The 13,316-nt window shown below is 37.5% G+C and overlaps 1 protein-coding gene across 2 annotated transcripts; it reads left to right on the forward strand.

The window, feature by feature from the left end:
- Positions 1 to 767: 767 nt before the first annotated feature.
- On the forward strand, positions 768 to 6,808 carry LOC141591979 (syntaxin-43-like). 2 transcript variants are annotated; one of them, XM_074412508.1, is made up of 8 exons: positions 768 to 1,191; positions 4,328 to 4,601; positions 5,483 to 5,572; positions 5,667 to 5,741; positions 5,955 to 6,032; positions 6,139 to 6,204; positions 6,291 to 6,371; positions 6,458 to 6,808. In XM_074412508.1, the coding sequence occupies exons 1-8, from the start codon at positions 1,001 to 1,003 to the stop codon at positions 6,563 to 6,565; spliced, it is 963 nt and encodes a 320-aa protein (XP_074268609.1). In that variant the 5' UTR covers positions 768 to 1,000; the 3' UTR covers positions 6,566 to 6,808. The 2 variants fall into 2 exon arrangements, with proteins under 2 accessions (XP_074268609.1, XP_074268608.1); XM_074412507.1 differs by having other exon boundaries at positions 782 to 1,191; positions 4,325 to 4,601.
- The last annotated feature ends 6,508 nt before the right edge of the window (positions 6,809 to 13,316 follow it).

Below are 13,316 nucleotides of genomic sequence, written 5' to 3' on the forward strand. Positions count from 1 at the left end.
ATAATAATAATATTAATAATATTAATAAATATTAATACCCTAATATTGCCATTAATCATAATAATATAATAATAAATAACTATAATAAATATAAATAGTAATATAATAAATATTAAAAATAAATTTTAATAAAATAATAACAATAGTAAATATTAATATAATAATAATTATAAGAATAAGAATAAGAATATAAAATAAGAACAATAATATTAATGTTGAAATAAACTACTCTGAACTGAACTGAACTGAACTGAACTGAACTGAACTGAACTGATTGGAGCTGAGCTGAACTAAACTGAACTTAATAGAGCTGAACTGAACTGAACTTATTAGAATTGAAATTAAGTCCAAAAGAACAGGACCTTTGTAAAGAGAAAAGCTGAACTAAGGGGGCGTTTGGTTCAAACATTAGGTATGGAATGAAATGGATTCTAACTCCAAGGGGGTATGGAGTTAGAACCCCATACATGTTTAAAGTTGTTTGGTTCAATCCGGGTATGGGAATAATAATGTGTTGGGTGGAATGGAGTTGGAAACTTGGGGAGAGAGATGTGTATGGGATTTCAAGGGGTTTGAATGGAGTTAGAATCCATCAGGTATTTAACTCCATTCCAAAATACTCCAACCAAACATTGGAACGGCCTGAATCCATTCCAATCCATTCCAAAAGCTCCAACCAAACACCACCTAAATGAATTTAAACTAATTTGAATAGAGCTAAACTGAAATGATTTAAAATTAAGTATAAAAAAAAAAACAAGATTTTTGTATCGAGTTAGTTGATTAAAAGTCGTGTGGTTTAAGGTCGGGTCTCCGATCAATTTCCGAAATCTTGACCAGTCGAAATCCCAAATACGAGGAGGTGATCATCTTCATCCTCGCACAACTTCACCATACCTTCCACCAACTTCTCCCACCATTAACTATTACCTCCCCCAAACCCTAATTCTCTCTCTTTCAAATCCCCAATTCCTCATTTTACTTCAATTTGAGCTCAGAAATGGCGACAAGAAATCGAACAGCAGTGTTTAAAAGACACAGAGACGCACTCAAAGCCGTCAAAACACCGGTTACAACGATAATGGATCGCGCTGATGGCGGTCCGGTTATCGAAATGGCTTCGCTGCTTAATTCGCATCGATCTTCTTCTTCCTATACTCCTCTTAGCACTGATGATCCTTCCACTTCAAGGTTTTCTTTATCCTCTTTTAATTAGGGTTTACTTCTTTGATTATAGTTCAATTTGATTTATTTTTTTGTTGCTATATTAGCTGGTTATTATCTTTATTAAGCTAGTTGAGCTAATATATGTGTTGTTAGGGTAATTGAGGGTTTTGTTTGAATGATTAGATTAAAATTGCGTCGATGGGGTTCTCGACTTCTTTGTAATGCACATTTCAGTGAATAAGTGGGAGGTAGTGTGCGTGGTTTCGATTACGAAAGGGGTTGTTTCCATTAGTTCTTTGATGGAATGTGTATGGAGCAGCCAAAAGACCTGCAGCATTTTTATCGTCGCTAGTATGATACTATGGGTGTTTATCATTGCTAGTTTGTGGTACTGTTTTTGTCATTGCTCTTGTGAGGTACTTTGGAGGGCGGAATAGGGGGGACAAGGAAGGATTTAAGCCCCTAAACCGCGAGAGTGCAAATTGGCATTGGTGTTTAGGACTTATAATGCAATTGAGAGGGGTAAATGGTATGTACTATAATTAGATCTGAATTGAATATTAATGCTAGGGATGACAATGGATCTCATAATCGATTCAGTTTGAGTGGACCAGAAAAGCTATAATAATTTTATTCAAGTTGAATCATTGAAATTGAGCCGAATTTAGAACCATTGTGGTCGTTCGGGATCAACCTAAAAGGCTATTTGTATGCATCCAATGTCATGGACCCTGGTTGATGTCATGTATCGGAATCCGGTCCATTTACAGTCGGTTGCTATCCTTCAAATTAGGACAATCAATTTAAAGAGATTATGCCCTCGGAGACCCATCACCCTTCTCCTGGCTGATCACATGCTTGTATAATTGGACCATTTGCTCTCTTTGAAGAATCTAAGACTCCTTCCCAGCCCTGTCATGGAAAGATACTCTATACCCAAGGGTTCAGCAATAGAGATTTAAGAGAGTTTTGTAGAAAGCAGACCTTAGATTTTTATTGGGGTTTTGTTCATCAGCATTAACTAGGCGTGTTATGTCATCTCGTTGCTTACGGCATTGATCATAGATAGCAACAAAGAAAAGCCCTATAATGTATAATACAAACTCTTGGTTTCCCTTTCCAATGGAGCCAAAGACTCAATATTCTTTAGTTATGGTCATGGTCATGGTCCTATGAATCATGATGAAATAAAGCAAAATGACTCACTAAATGGTTGTGCTTCTTTCTATTTTGAAATACTAGTCATTCGATGCAGTTGCCGACGCAATTTTCATCTTAGGTCATTTGAAAACAGTCTTGTTAACACAAAGGAAAGGCAGCCTGCATCTGAACCCCCCACCCCGCAATTTGCGGGAGCCATTAATGCAGTGGGATAATGATGTTGATTTGTTGTTGTACAAAGGCTAGGAACTTTCCATTAACCCCATATCCCAATTGAGGAGACAAAAGAGTTGAAACCTAATGTCCATCGTTAAAAGGAGCCGTCCCTTATCCTATCCTCCCACTTTCCATTGGTGTGATGCCTTATCACCGAGGAGGACAAAAGAAAAAAAGAAAAAAAGATTTGTCAATGTGCTTCTTGATAAAGCCTTTTTGGTTAGTATCTTTGACAAATGCTCTTCGTATGGAGATAGACGTGGTTGTTAATCAATGTTTTGTTTTCCTTAATCCATTTTCTACCCCTCTTGCAATTAGTGGCAAAGAGACTCCCTTAAGTGTAAAGTCTTGGCTAGTGCTCGTAAAAGTAGTCTATTGTTTTTGGAGAACCACTTTGATTACAACTTATGCCTTTGTTATGTTAGATAAGGAGGGCAGAACACGGACAAGGAGCCATCCCAAATCTTATGCATATTGCAACATATCTGCAATTTTGCATAAGTTGTATTGTTGTGATTAGAATATCCAAAGCTTCATAGCGTTCGAGAGGCTAGTACATTCTTTTGGAAATAAACAACATATGGAACTTTCGACATTACAGACATCTCTTCAACAAAATTTACAGAGAGTTATACCTTAAAACTAGACTTCTACATAATCCTCTTCTTCTTTTGACTCTTTGAGGCTAGTGCTAAAACGTATCGTTCATTGTTCTTTTGAAGGTTCTAGGTGTTTATGTCGTGTCAAATGATTTGAAGTGGATCCACCTGTTATTTAAACGTGACAAATGTCCGTTCTTTCTTTTTTTATTTCTTTCTCCTTATGTTGGCCTGAACTCTGAAATTTAAGGTCTTTTGGCAATTTTCATATTTTCTTTTAGCAGACATGTTAAGTTTCTATCAAGAGCTTCACTTACAATAATGTGTGTGTGTCAATTTTTCTTTTGGAAAAATATACACACTTTGGTGGAGCGGTAACTGGTAGTTCTGTAGAGAGAAGATTTCTTCAACAATAATAGTACCTCATTACCTTAAAGGCAGTAACTATCAAATGCTTGTGCTACGTATCAGCTTTAACAAAAGGATTTTCAGCTTCTTGGCTATCACACTAGTATACTTTGTTTTAGAGGGTTGCCAAAAGTTCCCGAATACGGCTATATCGTGGCAGATACATGACTGATATGAGGCTAATATAGCTGCTGCCGTGCTTGATCGATACAGTATATGAACCGATATAAAACACAATCTGCAATAAACCGCCATATCAAACGTACCATTTCATAGTACGCAACCGCAATTTGCAACCGTTACTGTAATCACCAACTTAATATCATGTCTATTATGAGGCGAGGAGATCTGATGTATGAAACCGTAGCCTGGTGTGAAAACACAAGTTTAATGATTTTTGGACGACCCATCAGGAAAATTGTATCAGTGTCAGTTGACTCCTACTTTGTGATAATATGAAAAGCTTAGACGGTTTCGTGAGTCATTTTGCTTTATTCCGTCGTGTTCCACAGGACCAAAATTAAAGGACGGGGAAATCTTTGGGATCACAATTAGAAAAATGAAAATCATCTGGTGTTGTAAATTAGTTCGTATAAAGCAAAATGACTATATATGATGGGTTAAGCTAAATACTCTAATAGATAGAGTGCAAATTTATAATTTATAGATGAGTGATGCAATGGAATTGTATTACAGTCAGGGTTGCAGTTGAAAGTGAACTGAATTTTCCTGTATCCATGATTTTTCGATGACACCCCTCTCATTTGCTACAGCAGAGGGGCAGTAACAGCTGGTCTACCACCAGCATGGGTGGACATTGCTGAAGAAATAACTTCAAATATACATCGTGCTCGAATCAAAATGGCAGAGTTAATAAAGGCTCATTCAAAGGCTTTAATGGTATCCTTCGGAGACGGTAGAGAAGATCAACATCAGATTGAATTTCTTACACAAGAGATTACCGATATACTAAGAAGATCGGAGAAAAGGTTAAAGCAGCTCTCCGCACGTGGTCCTGCTGAGGACTCTATTGTCCGTATGAATGTACAGGTGAGTCTACTCCCAGTCTTCCCTGATGGTGGTAGTTTCATTCTCTATTCCGTGATATTCCCTTTTTCTTTTCCATGCGTCATCTTTTTGGGGGTTAGTCATCTTTTGCTTTGGTTATCATTTATATATTGCTTTTATTTCTAGTTTTTATCTGGGACCTCACCTCAGAATAATGGCTTTTTGTCATAAAACACAAGACAAATGAATGATGTTGATTTATATGGACAAGATATAGCCGATGTTGCTAAGATTTCGGTACGGGTGTACAGACAAACAAATGTTGTTGATTTATATCGACAAGATATATAAGCCCCTATTATACTCAGATTCAGGTTTAGGTGTCAGACATGTTTCATATCCGATTGTCAGCCTCACTATAACACAATTTTTAAGATACTGGGACCTTCCTGAAATGAAGATACGGGTACGGATAGGCGGGGACACGTCTTCAAAATAGAAAATTAATTAAAATATGAAATATGTAAGTTTTTCAAGTGAAATGGATTGATTTTGAGACATAAGGTTTAAAATCATTCTATATGCTTCATGTACCAGTTTCTTCCTGTACTTTAGTCAAGCAAGCTGGTAAGTGTTGGGTAAGGAATGCATGCAGCAAACCTTTATCCTTGAGTGTGTGTCAAACGCGAATATAGCCCCAAAGTGAGGAGTCAAAATAACTTAGGCTATAGTCCAATAATGTTTTTCTCAGATCTCCGGAGGCTGACCGTAAAATGATGGTCCATCACTGTCTTCGGAGGCTGACTGTAATGATGCTTTGTGACTGTCTATGTTGTTGATTACATGTCCAACCGGACTTGGTGTATTGTGTGAGGATTGAACTATTAGATGAAATGATTTACTTCTGTATGCTTCTGTGACAGCGCTCCCTTGCTACAGACCTTCAAAATCTCTCGGTTGAACTTCGTAAGAAACAATCAACATACTTGAAACGGCTTAGGCAACAACAGGAGGTGATATACACATCTTATTATCCATTCTATTTAATACTGGCTGCAGATTTTGTAAAAAGTACGACGGAGTTCTAATTTCCTTCTCTACGTACAGGGTTCTGATGGCGTGGACTTGGAAATGAACCTAAATGGAAGCGTCTCAAAATATGAGGATGAATTCACTGATGTGGTATGATTGTGTCCTTTAAACCCGAAAAATAATCAGATGTATGGTTCATAACAATTTGAGATTTGGAGAGCTCTATGCTAAAATGGACTTTTGCATTTTGAATCGTGAATACTGTAGCTGTAGCAGTTGTAATTGTGGATATTGATCCTCAGCCATTGAAGGGCACATATACTTTCTATCAAATTCTTATTTATGCTTTTTTCTCTTGTTTAGGGTTTTAGCGATCACCAAATTTCTGAGATTAAGAAAAGCGAACATTTGACAGCAGAAAGGGAAAGAGAGATCAAGCAGGTGACCCTGTTTTATTTTCTCAAGAGAGTCAATTTTTCTGATAAATATGCTTCCCTCTATCTTTTGGTATCTTATCAATAAAATAACAAGTTTGTTTACATGTTAGGTCGTGGAGTCGGTGAATGAGTTAGCTCAGATAATGAAGGATCTTTCTGCTCTAGTGATTGACCAAGTAATCTACATTTACCTTGCGTAATTGGGTTTAGCTTCATAGATTTTTAGCCACAATTTGGTGATTTAAGTTTACTTTTCTTGCAGGGTACTATTGTCGATCGTATAGACTACAACATTCAAAATGTTGCATCATCAGTTGAGGAGGGCTTTAAACAGCTTCAGAAAGTACTCTCTCCCTCTATATTGCATTCCTTACTCACCATGTGTGTGATGTTGGTCCATAACATGAGTCTTGTTATATTATGTTCTAGGCGGAACGAACACAAAGAAAAGGCGGTATGGTCAAGTGTGCTACAGTTCTCATCATAATGTGCTTTGTTATGTTGATACTTCTCATCCTCAAGGAGACCATCTTCTAAAAGAGCAGTTTGGATGTTCAGGCTTTATTGAGATTAACAAGTTATCATCTGCAGTGTCTTATTCTTTGACTGGCGTGATACGGAGACCTAATTTTCTTCCAATTATTTGAGTAAAAATTTGTAGAATCTAAATTTTTCCATCGCAGCTCCAGTCCGTGCATATAAATGATTCTGTTCTGTACTTCTGGTAGATATATTGAAATGGCTCTCACTTCAAGAACATAACAATGATTTAATTGGTCGTTATTCTGTTTTGTTATACATTTTTTGTAGAGGATTTTGGTTTATTGTTTTAATATCAATATAGTATATAGTTGTGTCGCTTTCGTATCTTAAAATCACTTGTTAATCAAAATCTTAGTCGACTCTACATGAAATGAACACTGAACTTGTGTAACACTTGGGAGTCACGAGATTGACACCAATCTATACATTTTAGTCGGGATAATAAAGTAAGGTTGGTGTTTAATAAGGATATATACATCTTACTCCCATCCAGACAAAAGGTTACAGTTGCTTTTTGACAATATTCATGGTCGTAGGGAATCTTTGATATCAATACTATATATTAATTCCAGAAACCAAGAGATTATAATGTAATTAAAGAAAGTTATACAAACTAATTATACTATATAGTTTTAAATCACTAGCACCGTGTGATGGACCCGATTAAGGGATCTCAATGCAAATATTATATAGTTTGGTTAAAATTAAATTATATGGAAGCTTGGTAGGATAATTAATTAACATGGTCAATTTCCTTATAATAAAATAATTAATTAAGATGGACAATTACTAAAAGAAAGAAGATGTTTGACAATTTTTCTAAATATTTATAGAAGACTAGAAGATGGTCAATTTCCTTAAAATAAAATAATTAATTAGTATAAACATGCACACTTATGGTATTAATTATTATCATCATAAAATTATATATTAAATTTAAAATTTATGCAATTTTATTAAACTTTATAGTTTGTTAGATGTATAGAAATGTTAATTATTTAACATACACAAATATAATATAAGTAGATTATAAATAATTCAAGTTAGATTCCATAATATATAATATTGCATAATTATTTCGATTTGATTTAATGCATATATGTAATATATTTATATAAATATATAATCCTCTTAAAATTGCATGCCTAAGTAGTAAAAGTAATTTCATCAGTAAAGAAAAGAATTGTAGTAACATTGAATATAGTTATATGATAGTAATCACTCATTTGAATAGCAAAAGTAACAATATTATCAGCGAGATTAGTGAAAGTGGTAGAAACAATAACGGGAGTAGTGAAATAATCAATATTAATGCGACAAAAGTGAAAGTAACAATAATTACGACTGAAGTAGTGAAATTATCAATATTAATGCGGCAGTAGTGACAGTAACAATAATTACGGCGAGAGTAGTGAAAGTAACAATGATTACGGGCAAGTAGTGAAATGTTATTACTATTGTTTCATTAATAAGTGTAAAATATTAATGGCGGGAGTAGTGAATTGGTCTCAAATTTTATTTAATCGTAATTTTAGGATATGTCATAGAAAAATATATTAATGATAAATTTATGGGTTATGCAACTTTAAGTAATTTTAATTAATGAAAAAAATTAATGGTAAGTAGAGGTAGCCCGGGTGAAGCCGGGCACCAATACTAGTATTATATATTATGAAATATAACTTGAATTATTTATAACCTACTTATATTATAGTTTTTTATGTTAAATAATTAACATCTCTATACATCTAATAAACTATAAATTTTAATAAAATTGCATAAATTTTAAATTTAATATATAATTTTATGATGATTATAATTAATAGCATAAATACATGTTTATACTAATTAATTATTTTATTTTAAGGAAATTTACCATCTTCTACCCTTCTATAAATATTTAGGAAAATTACCAAGCATCTTCTTTCTTTTAGTGTGTGTTTGGCCTAGCTTGTTATTCTTAATCTATAAGACAAAATATAGTCATGTGAGATCTTGTTTGATTTATCGTCATGAATGCTATAAGAATATCAAATTTTTATAATTTTTAATAATGTATAACTAAAGATATGCACGTTACAAAACATGCCTCGACAAATGTGATAAAGCAACTGTAACCTTTGGTCTGGATGGGAGGGAGTATTAGTTATCGTACTGCGGAGTAAAAAATAACTAGTTTCTCCGTCAGACGATCAATATACCACTTTTAATGATTTTTTTTTTGTCTCATAGAAGCCATATTTATTTATTTTTTGTACAAGGTCATCAATTGTCGATCATGCTGTCCAAAAAAAAAAATGTCGATCATAGGAATGAAGGAGACCTTATTTATGTCGAAAAGGACCTGACAGTTAAGTCCATATTTGATTGGGACGGAGGGAGTATATCCCTTTTTTTTTGGGTGAAGCGATGTGGGAAATAGCCTAAACAAAGGAGGGAAACTGATGATGACGATAGGCAGCAACTCCTGGAGGTGGCGATGGGCATGGTGGCGAAGAGGAAGTTGTTGATTGTTGCGTGTGGGTTGCGGGTTTTTGTTTGTAGAAGGGTGTTTACTTATTCGCGGTTGCTTTAAATTTTATGGGGGTGGGTCGGATACTCTCATCGTGTATAGGATTTAGTGTTTATTATTATTATTATTATTATTATTATTATTATTATTTTATTTTATTTTTTTTAATAAAAATAGACGGGGGGGGGGGGGCGATATCACGATCCGACCCGCTCTATTCTCCGTCACTGCCGCTCTATTCTCCGTCACCACCGTCGCCATCTCACGCCGGCCATCTCTTCGTCGGCGTTATTCGTGTCGGCGGCTGTTTAGGGTTGCAGTTTTGGGTTTAGGGCATCGTGTTTATTGCCGTTTTTGGTTTAGGGCTTCGGGTTTCTGGGTTATTCTTCCGCCGTTGGCTGCCAACAACCACCCCACGTCGACCTTTAGACCTCATGTCGTCGATCAGGGGCAGTTGTTGTGGGTTGTTCATACGGTGGTTCTTGGTTGTAAAGGAATTGCGTGCGGTGTGTCGTCTTTCAGGGATAATTGTCGCCGGCTTTGAGACCATTATTGACCTGCGCCATCACCAGTTGGCCATCAGACCTCAAGTCGCCGGTCTTTTTGGTGGTGGCTGACGGCACTGCTTTGGGTTTTCCTTCCACCGGTGAGTGTTCGTTTTCTTTTCGTTTTTTCCTGTTTTTTTTTACGCTGTTTGTTGCCTTGCTGCGGTGGTCCGGTGCTTCTGCCTGTGATCGGCCACTGCCGGCTCTGCCACTGCCTTGTGTGGGTGGGTTCAGGTTGTAGTGGGTGTTGCGGTTTGCGTGGTGTGGAGTTTCGGGTTGTGTGGGTATTGGGCCGTTTGTCAACAGCTACGGTGTGGTTTGTTGGTGGTGGTCCTCGGCTGTTCAACGCCGTTGTGTGCGAGGAAGGGTGTTGGGTTTTGTTGTCCTTTCATGCCTGATCTAGTACGGTACTATTGTCCTTTTTTGGGTTTTCATGCGTGTTGGGATGGTTTCGGTAAGGGCCTGACTAAGGCGGCATGGCAGAAACATTTACAGGACCGACATTGTCATGATGGTGCGTTGGACCTTACGCGTCAGACTCTTACTGATAGTTTGACTGTTTATTCCAATGCTGAGAGTTCTTTGAGACGGATGGGGCTTTGGTTGTGTGGGGTGTGGTTTAAAACCCGTACTATTAGAGCTAGATGTCGGCATAGTCGGGGTGATATTGTGATGCATCCAGAGTGTGTTGATGGCCTCTACACCTTCCATATTCATGGTATTCCGAGACCTTTGGCTCCTTCTACTTCGGTTTCTTCTGATGATAGTGTTGAGCTTGTTCAGTGGTCTATATCTTCGCTTGATCGTTTATTGTCGTTAGGCCTTCGCACCGTGAAATCTATTCCTCCTAAATGTCGTCTTGGGTTTGCTCGAGCCTTGAAAGGGGCCTTGGATGAGGTGTTTGATTCCCCTAGTGATCTCTCCCGCTGGGTTCGTTTGCTTGTTCTACCACTTTGTTTGCTTAGGACTTTCGCTCATTGGAGTAATCATGAGTGTCAGACTGCTATTCGGCGTCAGCATCAGGAGGAGAGTATTGCCAGGGCTATCCTTGCTTGGGGGTACAGGGGGGGGGGTTGCGGTTGTTGCGGGGAGTGTTTTGATGAGAGTCCTTCTTCATTTATTGTGGATGAGGATCTGGATTTGAGTGAGCTTAACCTCCGCCAATGTCGGCGGAAGATTTGTGATGACCACTATATCGCCGTTGTCCGGTGCTTTCTTCCTCTGGGGTCGCCCCCTACTCCGATGCCACTCTTGTGGCCCTGCGTGAGAAGCATCTTATCGCCCCGCCTCCTTCATTGCCTCCTTTGTCTGGGGATCATCATCCTCTGTTTGCCTCTTCGGCTGTGGTCTTGGATATGATTCGGAGCTTCCCACGTGGTACTTCATGTGGGAGGGATGGTTTTCGTGCCCAGCATATTATGGACTGTTTGAATGGCGCTGCTGTGGCTATCTCTAATGATTTGATCACTTCTATTACTAGGGTGATTAATATTTTTCTTGAGGGCCGGTGTCCTCTTCCTCTGGGTGAGTACATTGCCAGCGCCCCTCTCACGCCACTCGTTAAACAGGGTGGTGGGGTTCGTCCTATTGCTGTTGGTACAGTCTGGAGACGGCTTGTCTCTAAGGTTGGTGCTTTTATGGTTGGTCCTTCTTTATCTTCTTATTTTGATGGGCTTCAGTTTGGGGTGGGTGTGTCCGGTGGAGGAGAGGCTATCTTGCATGCCTTGAACCGGCTCATTGAGGCTCGGGGGCTCAGGTGGGGCTTTCTATGTTGCTGGTTGATTTCCAGAATGCGTTCAACCTTGTTGATCGTTCGACCATGCTTCAGGAGGTCCGCCGTCGTTGCCCGGTTCTTTCCCGTTGGGTGGAGTTTTGTTATTCCAGCCCTGCCCGTCTTTTTTATGGGGAACACTGCTTGTGGTCTTGTCAGGTTGTTCAGCAGGGTGATCCATTGGGCCCTTTGCTTTTCGCTTTGGTTTTGCATCCTTTAGTTTGCAAGATCCGGGACACTTTTGACCTCACTATGCAGGCGTGGTACTTAGATGATGACACCATCGTGGGTGATACTTTGGAGGTGGGGAAGGTTTTGGATTTGATTATGGTAGATGGTGTGGGATTTATCTGTATGCATCCCTTTAAATTTAAGGATTATAACGAATTATAATGATGAATACTAGTCATAAAATTAAATTACATAAACAAAAAGGTAATGAGATGAAGAATCAACCTTCGGTCCTAGCAAATTCGGCCTAAGAACAATATCGCAATGATATTCGCCTATTAGTTGCACCCAAGACGATATGAGATATGCCCTTCACTTGTTGCTAGAATCGATCCCTCAATTTTTGTAAATTAATTAGGGTTTTCGGTTTTTGTGTTGAGATGAGAGGCAAGAATAAGTTAGGAAAAATTAGGTTAGAAAAATTCCTCCTTAATCTCCCTATAAACCGATTATTAGGAGTAATTAGGGTATATTTTTCTCCTTCTAATGTTTCGGCCCATTTCCGAAATTAGGAGAATAAATTTCTCTTTTTTTCGGTTTTTGTACTTACCCAAAATAAGGAGATTAAATCTTCTTATTTTGGTAGTATGAAAAATGTATAAAATGTATTATTTATAAATTGTCATTTAGTGAGGATCGATCCCATAACCTCTTGGTTTGAGTACCCTTACTATTACCACCATGACACATTCATCTTGTTGATTAAATATAACCGATTACATTTAATTACGAATTAACATATTAATTCGTCCAAGCTTAACATTATATACATTAATTGAATATAACATATTATATTCAATTTTTTAATTGCGATTAATTCGTCTCGGCTAATATTATTTAATCGGCATTAAATAATCGTCTCATCAACACATTGACTAACTGTTTAGTCATATAAGACATCAATGTGATTACATTTCCATAACCACATCTCTCAAACACATCCTTTAGGTGTGACCTTTAGGGACCAGTTGATCACCGCCATCTGTATGATAATAACGTTAAACTTTCTAGCAAGCCAACCGTTATTAGGTAATCGTTAATCAACTGATAAAATACGAAGTATACCCTTGTGAACCTGTAAGAGATTTACAAATGTTATCACACTAATTTGTGGAGGACACAAGCTCCAACAAACTCCCACTTGTCCTCACAAGTGTATGTGCGATAACCGATTCTCATATCCTAAAATTTCTCCCACTCAATGTAAAACAATTTGCAAAATCTGCATTCACAAAGGTCGTATTTTACAAGTGATCTGTATCAAGAGTGTTTTCCCCGACTAGAGAGTAACTTAACTGATAAACGAATCATCATTCGAGCATGGCCATGCATTTCAGTTTCAACTCCTCGAGTGGCCCTGAGAAATAACTATACCTGATAAGGGTTGGATATTTTCTTCAACTCGAATCCTGCAGATGTAAGCACAGTATGAAATGACCCAGAAAAAATCTACTTAGCCTCCGATTCGGCAGACATCGTGAGAAAGAAACCAAAGTCACCCAAAAACTGCCTTAATCTCAAGAGACAGTCGATAGTCAAAAGAATCGACTCTAGGAACACAATGGATGTCCTATCCACGACCTGGCACCAAATGTTTTTAACATTTAGGACTCCATTACGTTGTCACAAAATTTTTTGTCCTACGAGGTATCGTTATAATCTCGCATTTGTGATCGATCAGTCAAC

Source organism: Silene latifolia, chromosome 7, assembly GCF_048544455.1.
Source record: "Silene latifolia isolate original U9 population chromosome 7, ASM4854445v1, whole genome shotgun sequence".
Classification (NCBI taxonomy): domain Eukaryota; kingdom Viridiplantae; phylum Streptophyta; class Magnoliopsida; order Caryophyllales; family Caryophyllaceae; genus Silene; species Silene latifolia.